At 47.0% G+C, this 17171-nt stretch overlaps 1 protein-coding gene across 5 annotated transcripts in view; it reads right to left on the bottom strand.

Annotated features, from left to right (window-relative positions):
- Inpp5d (inositol polyphosphate-5-phosphatase D) overlaps positions 1-17171 on the bottom strand; it is a 103859-nt gene that overhangs the window by 22655 nt on the left and 64033 nt on the right. For all 5 annotated transcript variants that reach the window (XM_021156170.2, XM_021156184.2, XM_021156176.1 and 2 more), the window contains exons 9-14: positions 15628-15751; positions 7352-7458; positions 3677-3779; positions 1766-1962; positions 1226-1343; positions 324-420 (exon numbers count right to left, since the gene is read on the bottom strand). In XM_021156170.2, the coding sequence (XP_021011829.1) occupies positions 324-420; positions 1226-1343; positions 1766-1962; positions 3677-3779; positions 7352-7458; positions 15628-15751 (746 nt within the window). The remainder of the gene's footprint in view (positions 1-323; positions 421-1225; positions 1344-1765; positions 1963-3676; positions 3780-7351; positions 7459-15627; positions 15752-17171) is intronic.

Raw genomic sequence — 17171 nt, 5'->3', positions numbered from 1 at the left:
CATTAGGAAACAGATCAGCAAATGTACTAGCTGGCTATGGTCATGACAGAGGCATGTGCAAACAAAATGAGCTTTGAGCTATAGGATGCTCCTGAGTGGTATTTTCCTTTAGAAATGAACCAGGCTCAAAGGGGCCCACTAGGTTGATGACATCAGCATGTTTTCTGTCCTCCAGACAAGAGTCACATATACCTGAGGTCTCTACTATACTACAGTTGTCTTTGCTCAGACGGCAGAGGTCCAGAAGGTCCTGAGGCTGGGCAAGCATCAGGGTGTGCGAGGCTAAGGCTGTCTGGGTGCGTGGAGGGAATGGCTCCCATTACCTGAGCTTTTTTTCACTTCCAGAAGTCAAGTGGCTGTTGACGAACCCCAAGGAGGTTCCATTGAACATGAAGGACACTCCCACAGCTCCCTTGTTTCCTGAGGGAGGTAGAAAGAGAAGCAGCAGAATGTCAGTCAGGCAGGCTTGCCGAGGGGTCAGAGGCTGAGGTGAGGTAAAGGGCACTAAAGCTGTTAGCAAGGAGAAAGAGAAGCAGACAGAGGAAAGAGAGGAGAGTGGATAGGTCAGCGGGGGTGGGACATGCCAGTGACTGGCAGGTGGTGGCAGCCTTGTGATTTTCTACATAGGAGAGAGGAAGGAGAATGCTATCATCTGTTTCTGGCTATGGGGATGTTGGGGGCCATGACACTGAGCAGAGAGAGACAAGGAGGGGTGGAGCAGCCTGGAGCCTTGGGATTTGGGAGGTGCCTCCTCCCCCAACTGAGTGAATGAATGACTATCTACTCAGGATCCACTCCTGTGGGATCAAAAATGTTCACCACAGATACACACATGTACATGTACACCCACATAGACACAGAGAGAGAGAGACATACTCAGACACAAAAGCACATAAACACATACATACACCCCAAAATACGGACATACACAGGCACACACAAGTACACACACTTCTCCAAGTGGGATCCCTGGACTGGCTGGCACTATGTCACCTGAAAGCTTGTTAGAATGGAAACCAACTGAGACTTACTGAGACAGAACCCACATTTTAGCCAGATTGCCAGAGCTGGTATAGACCCTGGATGAGTTTTTGCAAGGAAAACCATCTGGATTTGCTAGAGACGAAGGGATCCCAGGACAGGACTCTCACGGTCTATCCTGGGACATTGCTAAGAGGAGGAAGAGGAGGAGCATGCACAGGAATGGATTTCCCTCTATGCTCACCCAGGGTGTTGGCGATGCCTGTCTTCACGGTGTCAGTGCAGATATGGCTGATCCGATTCTCATGCTCTGGCTTGGCAAGCACCACTATGCGAATGTTCCAGAGGGTGTGGATGGCAACCTGGTGGTGGTGGTGGGAGATGGTGTTGCAACACAGGACTGAGGTACACCTTTGGGACCCTGAACATCCCAAAGGGATGCACCCCGGTTCCACCCTGGGAGTAAGACACCCTGTCTGTATTTCCTAGCTTTCAGGGGGAACTTCCAACAATGCCTAGAAATGAGACAAAGCACCTCAGAGATGAGAACTGGGACTGAAAATGCATCTAGGAAGTAAATATTATTCTTTTAAGCAGGAATAGGGAAGATGGCGGACTCAGGACCCTATCAACTTATGAGGATGTCACCTCAGTGCACATCTGTGGCTCTGAAAGTGGGGTACCCCTGAGCAATCCTATACATCTTTGGAAGTATCCTGTCTGACTTCTGCAATGCTTGGAAGAGCCTGTTGTCTCCCCACCCCGGGCCTGGCCAGCTGCTCACTGTTTTAAAGGTCATGCTGGTGACTTCTTGCAGGGAGTGCCTGAGTAGCTCCAGCCACTCCTTCTCTCCAAGGGGGTCCTCCTGGGTGCCAATCACATAGATGTCATGGGGGATGTAGTCAGCAGAGTCGTCCCGTGTCTTTCCCTGCCCCTTGGAGAGAAACCAGGACGTGATCTTCTTGGGAGGGGGCGCATTACCTTCAACAGCAAAACCCAACACCGAGTGAGTCAAAGGCAGGTCAGGTCAAGGGCATTAGGGGGATTCAAAACAGGGGAAGAGGAGAATCACATAGTTACAAACATCACGGGGGGCAAATGCCCTAGATGGAGGACTCCATGCTGACACCACCTTACATGTTAGCTATGGGCAGAGCTCGGTGAGATCTTGTTGTAAAGATAACATTACATTTCAAAGGATGGAAAGCCTGGGAGATCCTCTCTGGAGCTCTGATCTAACTGAACAGGTTGCCAGACATGTCCTAGGCTCTAGGGTGGCAGTGAGACATGAAATCTGGCCCCGTTTGTCACTCAGGAGTTTACATTTTCAGTGGTGAGTGACATGTCCAGGATGGAGGCTTCTACGGTGCAGCCAGGAAACACCAAAGGCTTCCTGGAAGAAAGTTATAAGTCAGCTAAGAACTGAGATGACGAGGTGCTCAACAGAGAAACAGGAGGGGGAGGCAACTTGCCCCAGCTTCCGTTTTGAAAAATGAGTGGAAGCAGCTCCCTCAAGGAATGATGGGTAATCTACTTCTGGAGCTACCCTAAGTATGGGTAGATATTCTCCCCACACCCCGAGGAGATCTATCTATGTCCCTCGGCCAACAGAGAGACAAGAAGCCATAATGATCTCTGCCAAACTCTGCCCACCCCCCACACCCCCACACCCCCGCCGCCGCCGCCGCCTGAGGCTCTAAGCGAAACTCATAAGGAGACCTGCCATGCGCAGCAGGGTTCCTGCCTAGTGCCTCCATGTGACTTCTGCTGGAAGGGCGCCCCCATGTGTTTGCTGCTGGAAGGGCAGCAATGGAATAACCCCCGCCATGTTCAACCAAAAGAACTCTTCACAGACGGACAAGAGAACTAGAAAGGTCCTTGTGCCACATGCCTGAACACCTGAGGGTGAGTGCCTGAGGAGTTAATGATAGACTAAGATATCCATTAAATTTGAATTTCTGGTGGGTGGGTGATTTTTAGAATAAGTATGCCCCATACAATGGTTGTCTGAGATTCAGATTTAACTGGACATTTTTAAAATTTAATTCTAGCTCAATATATATCCCAAAACATTTAGTGTAATTGACAATTAGTATAATGTACTATTATATATATTTAGTATAATAATATGTGGTAATTGTTATATATAATATATATTTAGTCCAATATATATTTTGTACCTTAGCTGAGTACTTACACCAAATGATCATTTCACTTACATATTTACCATATGGAATATGCTACCATTATATTTAGCATACATATTTTGTTCATTTACTTTTAACTACACATATATGCTAAAAACTTATATATTATTTATATGGCATTTAAACTTAGGGCCACTAGGATCTATCCATCGATCCACTTACCCATCCATCCATCTACTCATCCACTGATGTCTCTATCCCTCCCCTCACTTCCTTCCTAGATAAGCAAGGACCAGACTTCTTTATTCCAGGCCTGGGGTCCCTTGGTAGACTGCAGAGTAAGCTACTTTGGCTACTTTTGGGGTGCACTAATCCTAAAGCCTATTTTACTTGTTCACCACCCTCTGACAAAGGTAGAATTCTCTAGAAAAGAGGTTGTATAGATGGGATTGAGAGATAGAGGTGCCCCCTTGTGCCACTTGCAGAAGCTGAGGCAGGAAGGTAGACCCAAGCAGAGCTGGCAGGACAGAGTGGGCACAGGGACCCACCCATGTTCCAAGTGCCAATGAAGATGGTGATCATGTCAGGCTCTGGCTGCTCCGAATGCTTGTTCTTCATCTGCTGCAGGAGTTGACAGAAGCCTTCTCTTTTCTGAGGGAGGAAGGACAGACACACTTAGCAGAACCTCCACCTCCCTGCACACTGGCCTCTACAAAGGATGTGGTCAGCTTAAAAAATACTGAGAGGTCTTTGTGTGTGTGTGTGTGTGTGTGTGTGTGTGTGTGTGTGTGTGTAAGTGAGAGAGGCAGCCACCCGGAGAGATGCATTCAAAGCTATGAGTATATGGCTTCTTGGACCCAGCTGTTCCACTGCAAGGTTATGATTTGAAGCAAAAAATGAGGAACTGCACCAAGATACATTAGAGCACTGGAGAATGTTCACAGGTAAGGGACTCACAAATAACTATATATATATAAAACTCTACAGAGTTTTAACATTATGGTGCAGAATTACTTTATCCACAGAGAGGTGGCCACAATACATCATTTTTATAAAAAGCCACTTGGCAAAATGGAATGTGTATCACCATTGCAATTAAAAAAAAAAAGTGTGGGGCATGGCCATGTTCGCCTGTAATTCCAGCACTTGGAAGGCTGAGGTAAGAAGACTGCCATGAGTTCAAGGCCAATCTGTGGTAAATAGTGAGCACCAGGCTAGACAGAACAATATTGCAAAAATCCTGTCTCACGAAAGCCCAAACCAAGGCAAACCATAAAAACAAACAACAACGACGACGATGATGATGGCAATAATCCCTTAAACCGACTGAAGGGGAAGTCAGAATCGGTTAGCAGTGAGGGCTGTGCTGCTTTTCTTTTAAACTTTTAACTATTTTGTTTGCAACTTTTTTTTTTATTCCTGTAAGACTGAATTACTTATTTGGTGAGAGAAATTGTAAAGAAACGGGGCCAGTACAATGGCTGCACAGTGAAGACAGACACTATGCAATGGAGTTCAATCCTCAGGACGCATATGGTAGAGAGGGAAGTAACGCCTGCAGGTTGTCCTCTGACCTCCACACATGCACTGAGGCACAGGCATGCCCCACCTCCAAATAAAATAATTTTTTTTTTAAATAAAACTAAGCAAAGGCCAAAGGGCATGCTAGGAAAAGGGCCTCCCTAATCTCTTACACTTATTTCTCCTATGTTCACAGCGGAGCATGAGACTTCTCTCTCTCTTAGTCTAGAGGGCTGTCGTCAATAGGGTGGCTGGCTTTAAATGAGAACACACAAAATTTCAAGCAGTCCTATGAATGCTTGACTCAGGAAATGGCACTATTTGGAGGTGTGGCTTTGTTGGGATAGGTGTGGCCTTATTGGAGGAAGTGCGTGAGCCTTAAGACCTTCATTCTAGCAGCCTGAAAACTTCTCCCAGTGGCCTTCAGATGAAGGTGTAGAAGTCTCAGCTCCTCCTGCACCATGCCTGCTTAGACACTACCATGTTCCTGCCTTGATGATAATGGACTGAACCTCTGAACCTGTAAGCCAGCCCCAATTAAATGTTGTCCTTACAAGAGTTGTCTTGGTCATGGTGTCTGTTCTCAGCAGTAAAACCCTAACTATGACAAAGTGCCAATATGAAAGGCCGGATGCCTCGTGTCCCTCACTGGTTTCAAAGTCAGCAATTTCATATGATTCAACCTCATCATTGCAAATATCACAGGGGCCCACTCTAAAGATACCAGCTCATCATGACACAACAAGAGCTTCTTTATTGAAACCTGCCTTTAACCAGCGATGGCTCAAGGGTCAGTGTCTCAACCCTACTGAGCTTGCAGCAATGGGACAGAAATAGCCAGTTTGGGACCTATGCTCCTGAAGCCTAGAATGCTGCCTAACCATGTGAACATTCTCTACTTTCTGTACTCTCTTGCCACTGTTCCCGTCAGCTCATGCCTGCCACTGTACCTTCATATTCCCTCCCACGATGAGTGAAAGTAGATGCCTTGGGAACCTGGTGGGGGTTACCTCTATGAGACTGTACTGGGAGCCTTCCCTTAGCTTGTCTCCTGTGTCTGACCCTGTGAGTCAGCCACACATACCAAGCTATGTGCCCTATCTTGTGGGACAGTTCACCATGCCAGGAAACTTGGTAATGTAGAACAGAAGACTCCAGAAACTCACACTTAAGATGGTAGGTGCCTCCCTGCTCCCTGCCAGATTCCTGGCCTGGAACACATACCATATTCCCCATGTTGTTCACATAGCCCAAAACAGACTTCTCTAAACTAATGAAGTAGGTACCTAGAGGCACTGAGAGTTTAGCCGATAAGCGTCCCTTCACCAACATTCCTTCTCGAAGAAGGTATCTAATCTCTGGTCCACCCAGAGAAGTTGGTAGGCAGCCATTTTCCATGACGAACAACCAATAACACTTTGGAAGCAAGGACTGTCTCTTTCATTGAGAACTGCCATGGGGAGCATGGGGAAGGCCTTCACCTACAGAGCCGCAGCTTAAGTCTCCCATAGAAAGTCCATCTGCACCCCTTTGTCGATAAGCTAACCCAGAGTTCCCATTCCCCTGGCCCCCGGCTAGTCCCAGTCCTCAGCCTGTGGGACCCTCCCTGAACTCTGCTTTCAATTCCTCGCAACTCAGCCACACACACCCAGCCCCCCTGTTCCCCCTCATCACGCTGTGTCGCCCATGAACCCCTGACACTTCATTACCGACTTCTCTGTGCAGTTCTCCAGAAGCAACTGGAGGCCCGGAAGTCAGGAAACCCCAACTTCAATCTCCCCTATCTTATATCGCATCTTCCTACCCCCGAACGGTGTCTTGGTGCATCCCTGAAGCCCAGCACCCAATGGCGGTAGCATGGGATAAGCACAGCCAAACTCCTGTGTTTTGCCTCCCTAAGTGGCATGTCCCACACCCCAGAGGTGGGGCAGCATGTGGACCCACACTATCTGTTCTTCTATCCACTTTTAGCGCCTCTGAGCGTGAACAGCAAGGCCTCTGTGTGGTAATCAGCCCATTTGAGGGGACTTCTGAGGTGAGCAATCAAGATGCAGAGACCACACATCTGGATCGGATGAAGCACATCCAGGGGTTTTCTCATGGTCCACAGTACCTCTTCCTCCAGGGATGGTGGAGGTATCTTACTTTGGCAGAGCAGGGCAGAGTTTAAAAACAGAAGTCACAGCCGGGCGTGGTGGCGCACGCCTTTAATCCCAGCACTCGGGAGGCAGAGGCAAGCGGATTTCTGAGTTCGAGGCCAGCCTGGTCTATAAAGTGAGTTCCAGGACAGCCAGGGCTACACAGAGAAACCCTGTCTCGAAAAACCAAAAAAAAAAAAAAAAAAAAAAAACAGAAGTCACAGGGAAGCACTGGTCAGGACTTAAATCCAGAGCTTACCCAAAGGGCTCCTAAATCTCACCAAGAGACACTGTTAATAAAGGCTTCCTGGCCAGCTCAGCACTGGGCCTGAGACAAGGAGTGTCTCCTTGTTCCTGGAAGATAGTACTTGTGATCCTGGGATGCTGGAACTCTGCAAGTCCCAGCTAGCCCAGAGCCTGGTTCTCACCTAGCTATGCTCAGCTTCCCAGGAATGAAAAGGTTGCTGTAGAATGGAGGGAATGATCGCCACCCCTGGCAGCACAGCACAGTCCTCAAGGCCCATGATCCTTTTCACCCCACATTAGATGTCTATTGTCACTTACCTTAGAGTCAGCAAAAACATATTCCTTCCTCAGGATTTTCTCCTTCTCTGTCTCCACCAAAATCACCAACTTGTTTAGAAACTTCTGGGACTTAATGAGCTGCAGGACTTCAGAAAAACAGAAGGTTATGGATTCATGCATGCGCTTCTTTATCCGCTATGTCCAACGTCCATTGCTCTCGAGGCGCCCAAGCCCCAATCTGACCGCCACATACCTGGGCTAAGCCCTGGGGGCTTATTTTAGAGTGTGGTACCCAGAACCAGCTAGAGTTAGCTTTGCTCCACACACCATGAGACAGACTGTCCATCCTTCTCTCCTTCTCCTTCCAGGCCACTTCGCCTCCCCATCTTTTCTCTGCCTTGCTTAATTTGTGAAAAATTCACAGAAAATTTGTAGCTTTCAATTTTTTTTTTTAGATCAAAAACTGAAGGGCTAGAGAGGCGGCTGAGCACTAGGAATACGCACTGCTCTTTCCGAGGACTCGAGTTCAATTCCTAGCACCCACGTCAGGCAGCTCACAACCACCTGGAACTCCAGCTCCAGGCGGCTCCTCTGGTCTCTTGGAGCACCTCACATACCCAGGCGCACACACACACATAATTAAAAATGACAAGGATAAAATTAAAAATGAATCAAATTATTCTTTAAGATTTGTTGTTGTTGGCAATAGTATCTTTCCACTCTGCTCCCTCCAATGTCCTGCCCCCTGAAGGCAACTAATTTCAAGGTTTTTAAAAAAAAGATATATTTATTTTATGTATACGAATACACTGTAGCTGTCAGACACACCGGAAGAGGGTGTCAGATCTCATTATGGATGGTTGTGAGCCACCATGTGGTTGCTGGGAATTGAACTCAGGACCTCTGGAAGAGCAGTCAGTGCTCTTTCTTAACCGCTGTGCCATCTCTCCAGCCCTAATTTCAAGTTTTTCAATGAACTCTTTTAACTTTATCTCATGTTTCTTAAAAAATAAAAACATATATAAAAGGCATGCATGACCACCTGGTTTATTGTTGTCTTTTAGCTACATAAACACTCAATGCTTATGTCACTGTGACCACGACAAGGCTCCTGACAGACCAGTCCTGGTTGTTCTTTTTCCTATGCAACTTAAAACGTTTTCCTGAGTTGGGCCCATGAGCCCTTCCCCTAGCTGAGAAACTATTGGCAGGTGACTGCTGGGGAGAAAAAGTCAAGTTTCTTAAGGATGTAGCTCCAGGTAGTGCGGGTCCCAGGGGATGGTCTCATACCCAGGAGCACATACCAATTTCTGTCTTAGTTAGGGTTTTACTGCTGTGAACAGACACCATGACCAAGGCAACTCTTATAAGGACAACATTTAACTGGGGCTGGCTTTCAGGTTCAGAGGTTACGTATATTATCACCTAAGGCAGGAACACGGCAGCAGCCAGGCAGGCATGGTGCAGGAGGATCGAGTTTTACATCTTCATCTGAAGGCTGCTAGCAGAATACTCACTTCCAAGCAGCTAGGAGTAGGGTATTAAAGCCACACCCACTGTGATGGTACTGACTCCAACAAAGCCACACCTCCTAATAGTGCCACTCCCTGGCCCAAGCATATACAAACCATCACATGGATCAGTGAGAGGACAGGAAGTTGGGAGGAGGGAGGGGGTGAGGGTGGGTCTGAGAGGAGTTAGAGGGAGGAGTATGGGGTGAGTATGGGCAGTATGAGAAAAGGCATATTTTATTAGTCTTTCCTGGGTTTATAACTATACCATGACCATGTTCTTTTCTTTTTTGGTGGTGCGGAGGGTCACACTGCATGCTAAGCTACCCTCCTAACCCCGTGCTATGTGCTTTCAGACTCCCCTCTCATTCCCCACATGACTAAGCACTAAGTGCTTTCCCACAGCCTCTAGGTCAGCTGACTCTGAGGCCTGTTGGAAACCTTCCTTCTTCAGCACCCTGGCATCCACTCCTTTGTCCCTCTTCTTGGACCCTTCTCTCTCTCATTCTGTCTCCCTCTCTCTTTGTTTACACCTTCATTCTGGTAACATCTCTAGTAGCTTTCCAAGATTTTCTAAAACATGTTTGATTTTTTTTTTTTTTTTTTTTTTTTGGTTTTTCGAGACAGGGTTTCTCTGTATAGTCCTGGCTGTCCTGGAACTCACTTTGTAGACCAGGTTGGCCTCGAACTCAGAAATCCGCCTGCCTCTGCCTCCCGAGTGCTGGGANTAAAGGTGTGCGCCACCACGCCCCGGCTATGTTTGACTTTTAAATGAGCATATATTAACATATCTATTCATTGTAACCTCTTCATTCACTCTTTGATCATTCCATAGTTACTCTTTGTTTCTGTCCTGGTCCCTTTCTTCCCTAATTGTACCCTCTCACTCCTCCCCGCCCCCAGTTCCATCCATTTTTGGTAAACAGTATCATGTTGTTCTTTATGGCTGAGTAATACTCCTCCCATGATGTTCAGGACATTTTCTTCCTTCAGTGTTGGGCACCAAGGTCAGTTCCATAACTTGGCTATCACAAATGTTGCTCTGATAAACAGGGTGTGCCGCCATCACTGACATTGATCCCCTGTCAGTGTGGGACTGACAAAGACTTTTTCCCACTCTGTCTCTTCACTCTGCTAACTGTTTCCCTTGCTGGTCAGAGTTTTTTAATTCTATAAAATCCCATTTGTCATTTTTTGCTATTGGAGTGTTTTTGTTTTGTTTTGTTTGTTGTTGTTTTGTTTTGTTTTGAGAAGCCCTTCCCTGGAGCTAGGCCTACTGGCAGACGCCATAACCAGCACTTGGGAGGTAGAGGCAGGAGGAGGGGGAGTGAGTTCCTTGGCTACCACTTGCCTGACATGCATAGGTCCTTGGGTTTAATTCCTGTGATTACAAAACTAATTAGCTAAACAAACAAATAACCACTTTGAGCACCCTCCTCAAAGTCCCTGGTAGACTTGTCATGACTGACAGAGGTGGGGGCATTGAGTACCTCCATATGACTCTCGTGGGAAAGCTTCCAGACTCTAAGCACCAGGGACCCATTCTGCGTCCCGTGAGTCCTCTGAGAACCCATGGGAACTGGGAATCCCTAATGTATTCTGGATTCTACCTCAATCAGGAAGACCCTTGGCCTTTCCATAGAAGCCAGCGCTGTGAGGCTCCCACTGTTGGAGCTGCCTTCTCTGTGTGCTGAGCACTTGGGACACTCTCAACCCCGACACGCACACATGCATGCAGTGCGATGCTTTTCTGGATTCTTTGGTGAGCTTTTCTCTTTCCCCTCTTTTCTTTTACTAACACTTATTGGTATAAACTCCCTGGGCTGGTACATCAGTGTAGGAAAGCCTGCCGAGTCTGGTGGAGCCCGTCAGGAGACTGCGTGAGGAAACGCACCATCAAGACAAGCCTCAGCCTAGCCTGAACTGCATAATGGGTTTCAGGCAACCGAGGTAGCATTAGACTCTGGCTCAAAAACCCAAACCAAACCACCTTCTAAGAGCTTCCCTCAAGTTTTTACTTTCTGGTTGTTTTTATTTTATTTGGCAGTACTAGGGGCCCACATATGATTGATAAGCACTGGATAACAGAGATGTATCTCCAGCCCTTTAAAATTTTTACTTTGAAAATCTGTTTATTTCTTTTTGGATTTTTGAAACCCGGTTGTATGTTGCCACGGCTGGCTTGAATTCCTGATGCCCTGCCTTTAACCCTTGTACAGAACTCTTCTTTTTTTTGCTTCCCTCTATTAACTCAAAAATATTTTAAATTTAAAATTCTGTTTTGGGGCTGGAGAGGTGGCTCAGTGGTTAAGAGCACTGACTGCTCTTCCAGAGGTCCTGAGTTCAAATCCCAGCAACCACATGGTGGCTCACAACCACCCGTCATGAGATCTGATGCTCTCTTCTGTTGTGTCTGAAGATAGCGACAGTGTACTTATATTATAAATCTTAAAAAAAAATCTATTTTGTTTTGTTTGAGACTACATACATACATCTCTCTACATATTCCTGTCTTTGAATTCCCTATATAGACTAGCCCGTCCTCAAACTTACAGAGATCCCCCTGCCTCTGTCTCCCAAGAGCTGGGATTAAAGGGATTTCTGGCTTTGATTCAAATCTTTATTTTATGTGTACAGATGTTTGCCTGCACATATCTGTGAACTAAATGCACACAGAGCCCTTGGAGGTCAGAGGAGGGCATGTGGTCCCCTAGAACTGGGGTTACAGATGGCTGGGAGTTGTCATGTCATGTCTGTGCTGGAACCAAACCCGGGTCTCCTGAAAGAACGCCCAGTGCCCTTAGCTGCCGGGCCGTCTCTCCATAGGCTCATGTCCTTATTTCACTTTAATCTATGTAACTCATCCCATCGTGTATTTTGTCTTCTCATTCATTTTTGCCTGGTCCCACTCTTCCTTCATGGGTGCAAGCTCATAAGCATAAAGACACAAGATGAGACTTTTCCAGTTAAAGATAGGTTTCATAAAGAAGCCACATACACACACACACACACACACACACACACACACACTCAGCATTGGTCCTTTCCTGTGACACAAGAAGAAACACTGTGTACCCTCACTTGGAGTGTAGGCTGGGAGGCTCAGTGGTTAGGAGAGTATGTATCTCTTGTAGAGGACACCAGTTTGGTTGCCAGTTCCCATGACAAGCAGCTTACAACTGTAATTCCAGCTCTAGAGGATCCAAAGCCTCTTCTGGTCATTTGCATGTATCATTACATGGGTGAGCACACACAGGCAAGTGCATACACACATATGCACATGTATACACACACAAATGTAAATTTATAAAAATAAAAGTGCAAACTTCATTGGTGTTATGATTCCAGTCATGTACCATAACACTCAGTTTGTACTATTTTTCTTTTTCCTTCTTCCCTCCCTCCCTCCTCTCCTACCTCCCCTTCCTCCTTGTTTTTTTAATACAGGGTCTTTATTATGCAGCACTGGCTGGCCTGGGGCTCACTATGTAGATCACACTGGCCTTGAACTCACAGAGACCAGCCTGTTCTGCCTTCTGCGTGCTAGGATTAAAAGGCTGTACCACCATGTGTGGCCTAGCATTATTACTTTTAAAAGCATCTGGGAGAGTACAGTACAAGGCTGTCTGGGAGAGTACAGTACAACCTATGATTTTATTTAACATGTGCTCATTTGTATTTCCTGCTTTCCTAAAACCAATGAGATCTAGATTATGTAAGGAATGCAGTTACCCAGGATCAATGGGTATCAAGACTTGCCTTCGCTATAGAGCGAATTCAACCCTAGCATAGGAAACATGAGCCTCTGCCTTGAAACAAAACAAAACAACCAATGGAAAAAAAAACCCAAAATATCCATCCACAGAAAGCTGTACATAAACACCATGGCACCCAGGAGGCTCTGAAGCATGGGCATGCGGTGGAATGGGTAAATCTATGTAGCACGGGCAGTGCATCACACAGCCATCCCAGTAGCCAGAGCACCCAGCTAGCACCAAACCCTAGCTCTCAGAGCTTCTTGAGAGTTCAGTTTGTTCTAAGTAGCTGTCACCAGTGGCCCTGCTGCAGTGAATCTCTGGACTTATTTGCCCTGTACAAGCAGCATGCACTATTCTAAGCCAACGGCTTCTGGTATAGCCTTCCCGCTCAAACCATCAATCACTCCCCAACTAGACACAGTAAGGCAGAAAGAGCCCTGTCCTGATGATGTAAGCTCAGCTCTGTAATTTCCCTACAGCTTGCTACTCCAGAGTCCAGAGGCTGTCTTTCCTGCTTCCTCTCTTTACCTTCCACCCCCATTCCATTCTGTCCTCACAGAAACATGGGTAGGATAATTGTACCAATGACACACCTCCCGGCAGTGGTCAATTGCACCAAACACTCTCTCCATGCCAGGCATCACACATTTTGATATTCATTCTTTTAAGCCTTGTAGCAACATGCAACCGAGGACCAGAATGGGCACCAAAGCAAGTCACAGTGACTGAGCTGGGAACTCAGTTCTTGACTTCTAATACCTCCTGTGCTATTTTTACTGATGGAGCTGAGGACCCAGTACCCCAAAATATAGCACCCTGACAAGAAGGATGAGGAGGGAGAAAGGATTTTCTGGTCTTCCTCTAAGCTGGAGATAAAACCCTCATGTGACAAGTATGCTCTCTGTTCCCAAAGGGAAGGCATCTATTGCCAAGGACAAACAAGACTGAGAGGAGTCTGAGCTTACGGGCCTGGCCAAGCTCTTCCCATTGCCCTAAACTTAGCCCCCAGCCCCTCTCTGCTATCACTTTCTAGCTTCCTACCTTTCCCAAATCTGGCTGCAGCACTCTGCTTAGCCATCCTCCTGGTCCTGCTTTCCCTGTAAGGGTTTCCACGTCAGGAGACTTACATGTGATCAATCCATTCTCCTTTCTTTTGGTAATCTGTCCTGGCTTCTGCCACGAACTCAAAATGCAAGAGGAAAAAGAGCCCTTTTCTTCCCCAGTGCTGAGGTGTAGAATCAACAGGTCCCCTTTTAGCCCCTGCCTGGGCATTTTCTCACTCAGCTTAGAGGGGTGAGGAGATGGGCAAGTTGCTCTCCTAAGCATGCAATCTCCACCTGACATCTGTTGTCTTCATCCCCATTTTACAGATGGAGACTGGAGGCCCAGAGAGGGTAGGTTACACAGGTGGCAGGAGGTAGAACCTAAATTTGAAGGTGGGCTTGTCAAACCCCATATGGAGATGAGCATTCACCCAGGGCTACCCTCAGAACCACCTGCATCCATAACTCAACAGCACCAAGGTCTAGCCTAAAACTTCTTGCTTGGGAGTTTTTCCAAAGTCCTCTTCAGGAGGTTAGGTCGTTCAACATTCCCATTGCCCTCCTGTTCCATTCCACACTGCCCCCACACCTATTTCTGTCCTTTAAGATCCTGTCACTCCACCTTAGGCACTCTCTGGGAGACTTTCCCCTCAGGCACCTGTCCAACCGGTAGCTTTGAAACCTGGGTTCTCAGCTCACAAGCTCATTGCTTAAAAGGGCCAGCCTCCTCTGTCCATTCTCTCTTCCCAAAGGATCTTTACCTATCATGAGGTTCTGATTTCTTCAAAGCTTCTGAGTAGCTGAAACCACTGTATTGGTAGATTTAGCTGAGAATTATTCACCCTCAATGCACCAGCATACAAATTGCATGTGGGCAGGGACCATATGGGTGGCTTGCTTCTCTGGATGCTGCTCTGCCCACAGCAGCTTCTCCGCCAGCTGTCATGGGGAACTTTCCTGCTGTGTGTACAAATACTGGACAGTACAACAGACAGGAGAGCTGCAGTGGCTCAGCAGCGTCCATGACGAGAGCTGGTGGAATGGAAGCTGGGTGTTGGGCTGTCCCTTGTGTCGTTCAATCTCTCTCATCCCTGAGAACTGGAAACTGAGGCTCAGAGAGAGATGAGTCAAGGTCCCCCAGCTGCCAAGTGACAGAGCGGCGGTGTGAGTTTGGACCATTTAGACGCAGGCTTCATATACTTTAGCTCCACAGGGTTAGTGATTTGCTATGGGTGGTAACCCAGCAGCTCTGCCAGCAATACCATAAGTACAGGGCCTGTCCCAGCACAGTGAGGTAACTGCATGCTTGCAGGGAAGCGAAGGACAGTCACACAGATCCATGAAATCACCGTGTATACACAGGACTCCTATGGGGCAGTTGTGACAAATAAATTTATAATCTCATTTTCAGGGGTGGTAAGGAGTGCCCTTGTGTCAGGAAAAGACTTCCATAGGCAGGGAGAGGCTTGGGGAGCACCCATGGACAGGGACTACCCTGTAAAGGGGGTGGGACTGGCTTTTGCTGACAGTCACTGAGGTGGTTTGAATGAGAATGGCTCCCATAGACTCATATATTTGAATGTTTGGTTTTCAACTGCTGGAACTGTTTAGGAAGGATTGGGAGGTGTGGCCTTGTTGGGGGAGATGTGGCACTGGGGGCGGGGCTTTGTGATTTCAGAAGCTGACGGCATTTCTAGTTTGCCCTCTTTGCTTTATGCTTGTGAACCAAGACGTAGTTTCTCAGCTACTGATCCAGCGCCACACTCACCTGTCTGGTACCATGCTCCCATTGTGATGGTCATGGACTCTAACCTCCTGGAGCTGTGAGTCCCACATCAAACACTTTATTTTGTAAGTGGTCTTGGTCATGGTGTTTTGTCATAGCAATAGAAAAGTAACTAAGACAGTCGCTGTTGACATCTAGTCACTGGTCATTCATAAGAGCTCTCACACGGGAACCAGAACATGGGGTGTGTGTTGCAGGGTTGGGGTGGGTGGCTTACTTTTTTTGTGGCTGTAGAACTTGTCCTCAGAACCATCCTTGGACTTCTTAACGATCAGTTTCCCAGACTCAACGTCCACTTTGAGATGCATTTTCTGAGGAATGCCCAGGGACTCTGACTTCACCTTCAGAGCGTAAGATATGCAGTCAGTGGCTGGCTTTGGTAATGCCAACTCTGATTTATCTACATGGCTGGGGAACCCTGGGTATATGTCCCGGGTGAGGCTATCTGGCTTGCTATTCCCAGGCCTTTCCCACCCTGGCCTGATAACACCCCTATATTCCATAGCATGCTGGAAAAATGGCTGGCACCTCGACTGAGCCCAGCTCGCCCATGTGTAACCCAGCTGCTCCACCAACAGATCTGGTGGAGGAAACAGATGAACTGTTGGGAAATGGTTCATTCACTGATGAATTTGACAACACTTATTAATCTGATGTGTCATCTACTTCTGGAAAGAATCTTAGCAATAGATTCACACTCTGGGGCCTTGTTACAACCGCTAATTGAACATCGACTGGTAATAATTAGAAATAAGATTCCTACGCAGACATGTTTAGAAAATGAAAAATCTAAGCTGGGTGTGGTGGAAGTTTTAGGTAGACTCAAGAGGAGGCTATTTGGGGGTCCTATCCCATGAAAACAAAAATAAAAACAAACAAAAAAGCCCCCCTAAAGCCAGGAGCAATAGAGAAGTCAGGCAAGATGGTTTTGTGGGAAAAAGGAATCTGCCACCAAGCCTGGTGACCTGGAGTCAATCTTTTGGGACCCACATGGTAGGAGAGATCCACTCTTGCAAGCTGTCATTTTCCTTCCTATTCTCTCTCTCTCTCTCTCTCTCTCTCTCACTCACTCAGCACACACACGATAGATAGACAGACAGACAGATAGATAGATGATAGATAAATGTGAAATTAAAAAAAAAAAACAAGGTGGTAAGAAGAAATGGAAATCTGCTTTTTTGTGAGACTCCTCTCAGGGATGAAGAGGGCTTTGGGGTGGGCAGTGGGATGTCTCATAAAGGCAGGACCAACTTGGGCTGGAAGTACAAGAATCATGGGGGTCCATTAAGAAAAATACACCTGGGCTGGCGAGATGGCTCAGTGGGTAAGAGCACTGACTGCTCTTCCAGAGGTCCTGAGTTCAAATCCCAGCAACCACACGGTGGCTCACAACCATCTGTAATGAGATCTGGCGCCCTCTTCTGGTTTATCTGAAGTCAGCTACAGTGTACTTATATATAATAATAAATAAACCTTTGAAAGAAAGAGAGAAAGAGAGAAAGAGAAAGAGAAAGAAAGAACCATCATTCTAGGTCTCCACCTAAGCCAGTCATTTTTAAGGAAATCATAAGAATTTTTTTCTCCCCCAAAAACCAAGAAACAAAAAACTATAAAGCTGGGCGGTGGTGGCGCACGCCTTTAATCCCAGCACTCGGGAGGCAGAGACAGGCGGATTTCTGAGTTCAAGGCCAGCCTGGTCTACAAAGTGAGTTCCAGGACAGCCAGGGCTACACAGAGAAACCCTGTCTCGAAAAAACAAAC

This window comes from Mus caroli, chromosome 1, assembly GCF_900094665.2.
Source record: "Mus caroli chromosome 1, CAROLI_EIJ_v1.1, whole genome shotgun sequence".
NCBI classification, from domain to species: domain Eukaryota; kingdom Metazoa; phylum Chordata; class Mammalia; order Rodentia; family Muridae; genus Mus; species Mus caroli.
Note: the sequence above shows the minus strand (reverse complement) of the source record. Positions and strands in the feature narration are given on the sequence as shown.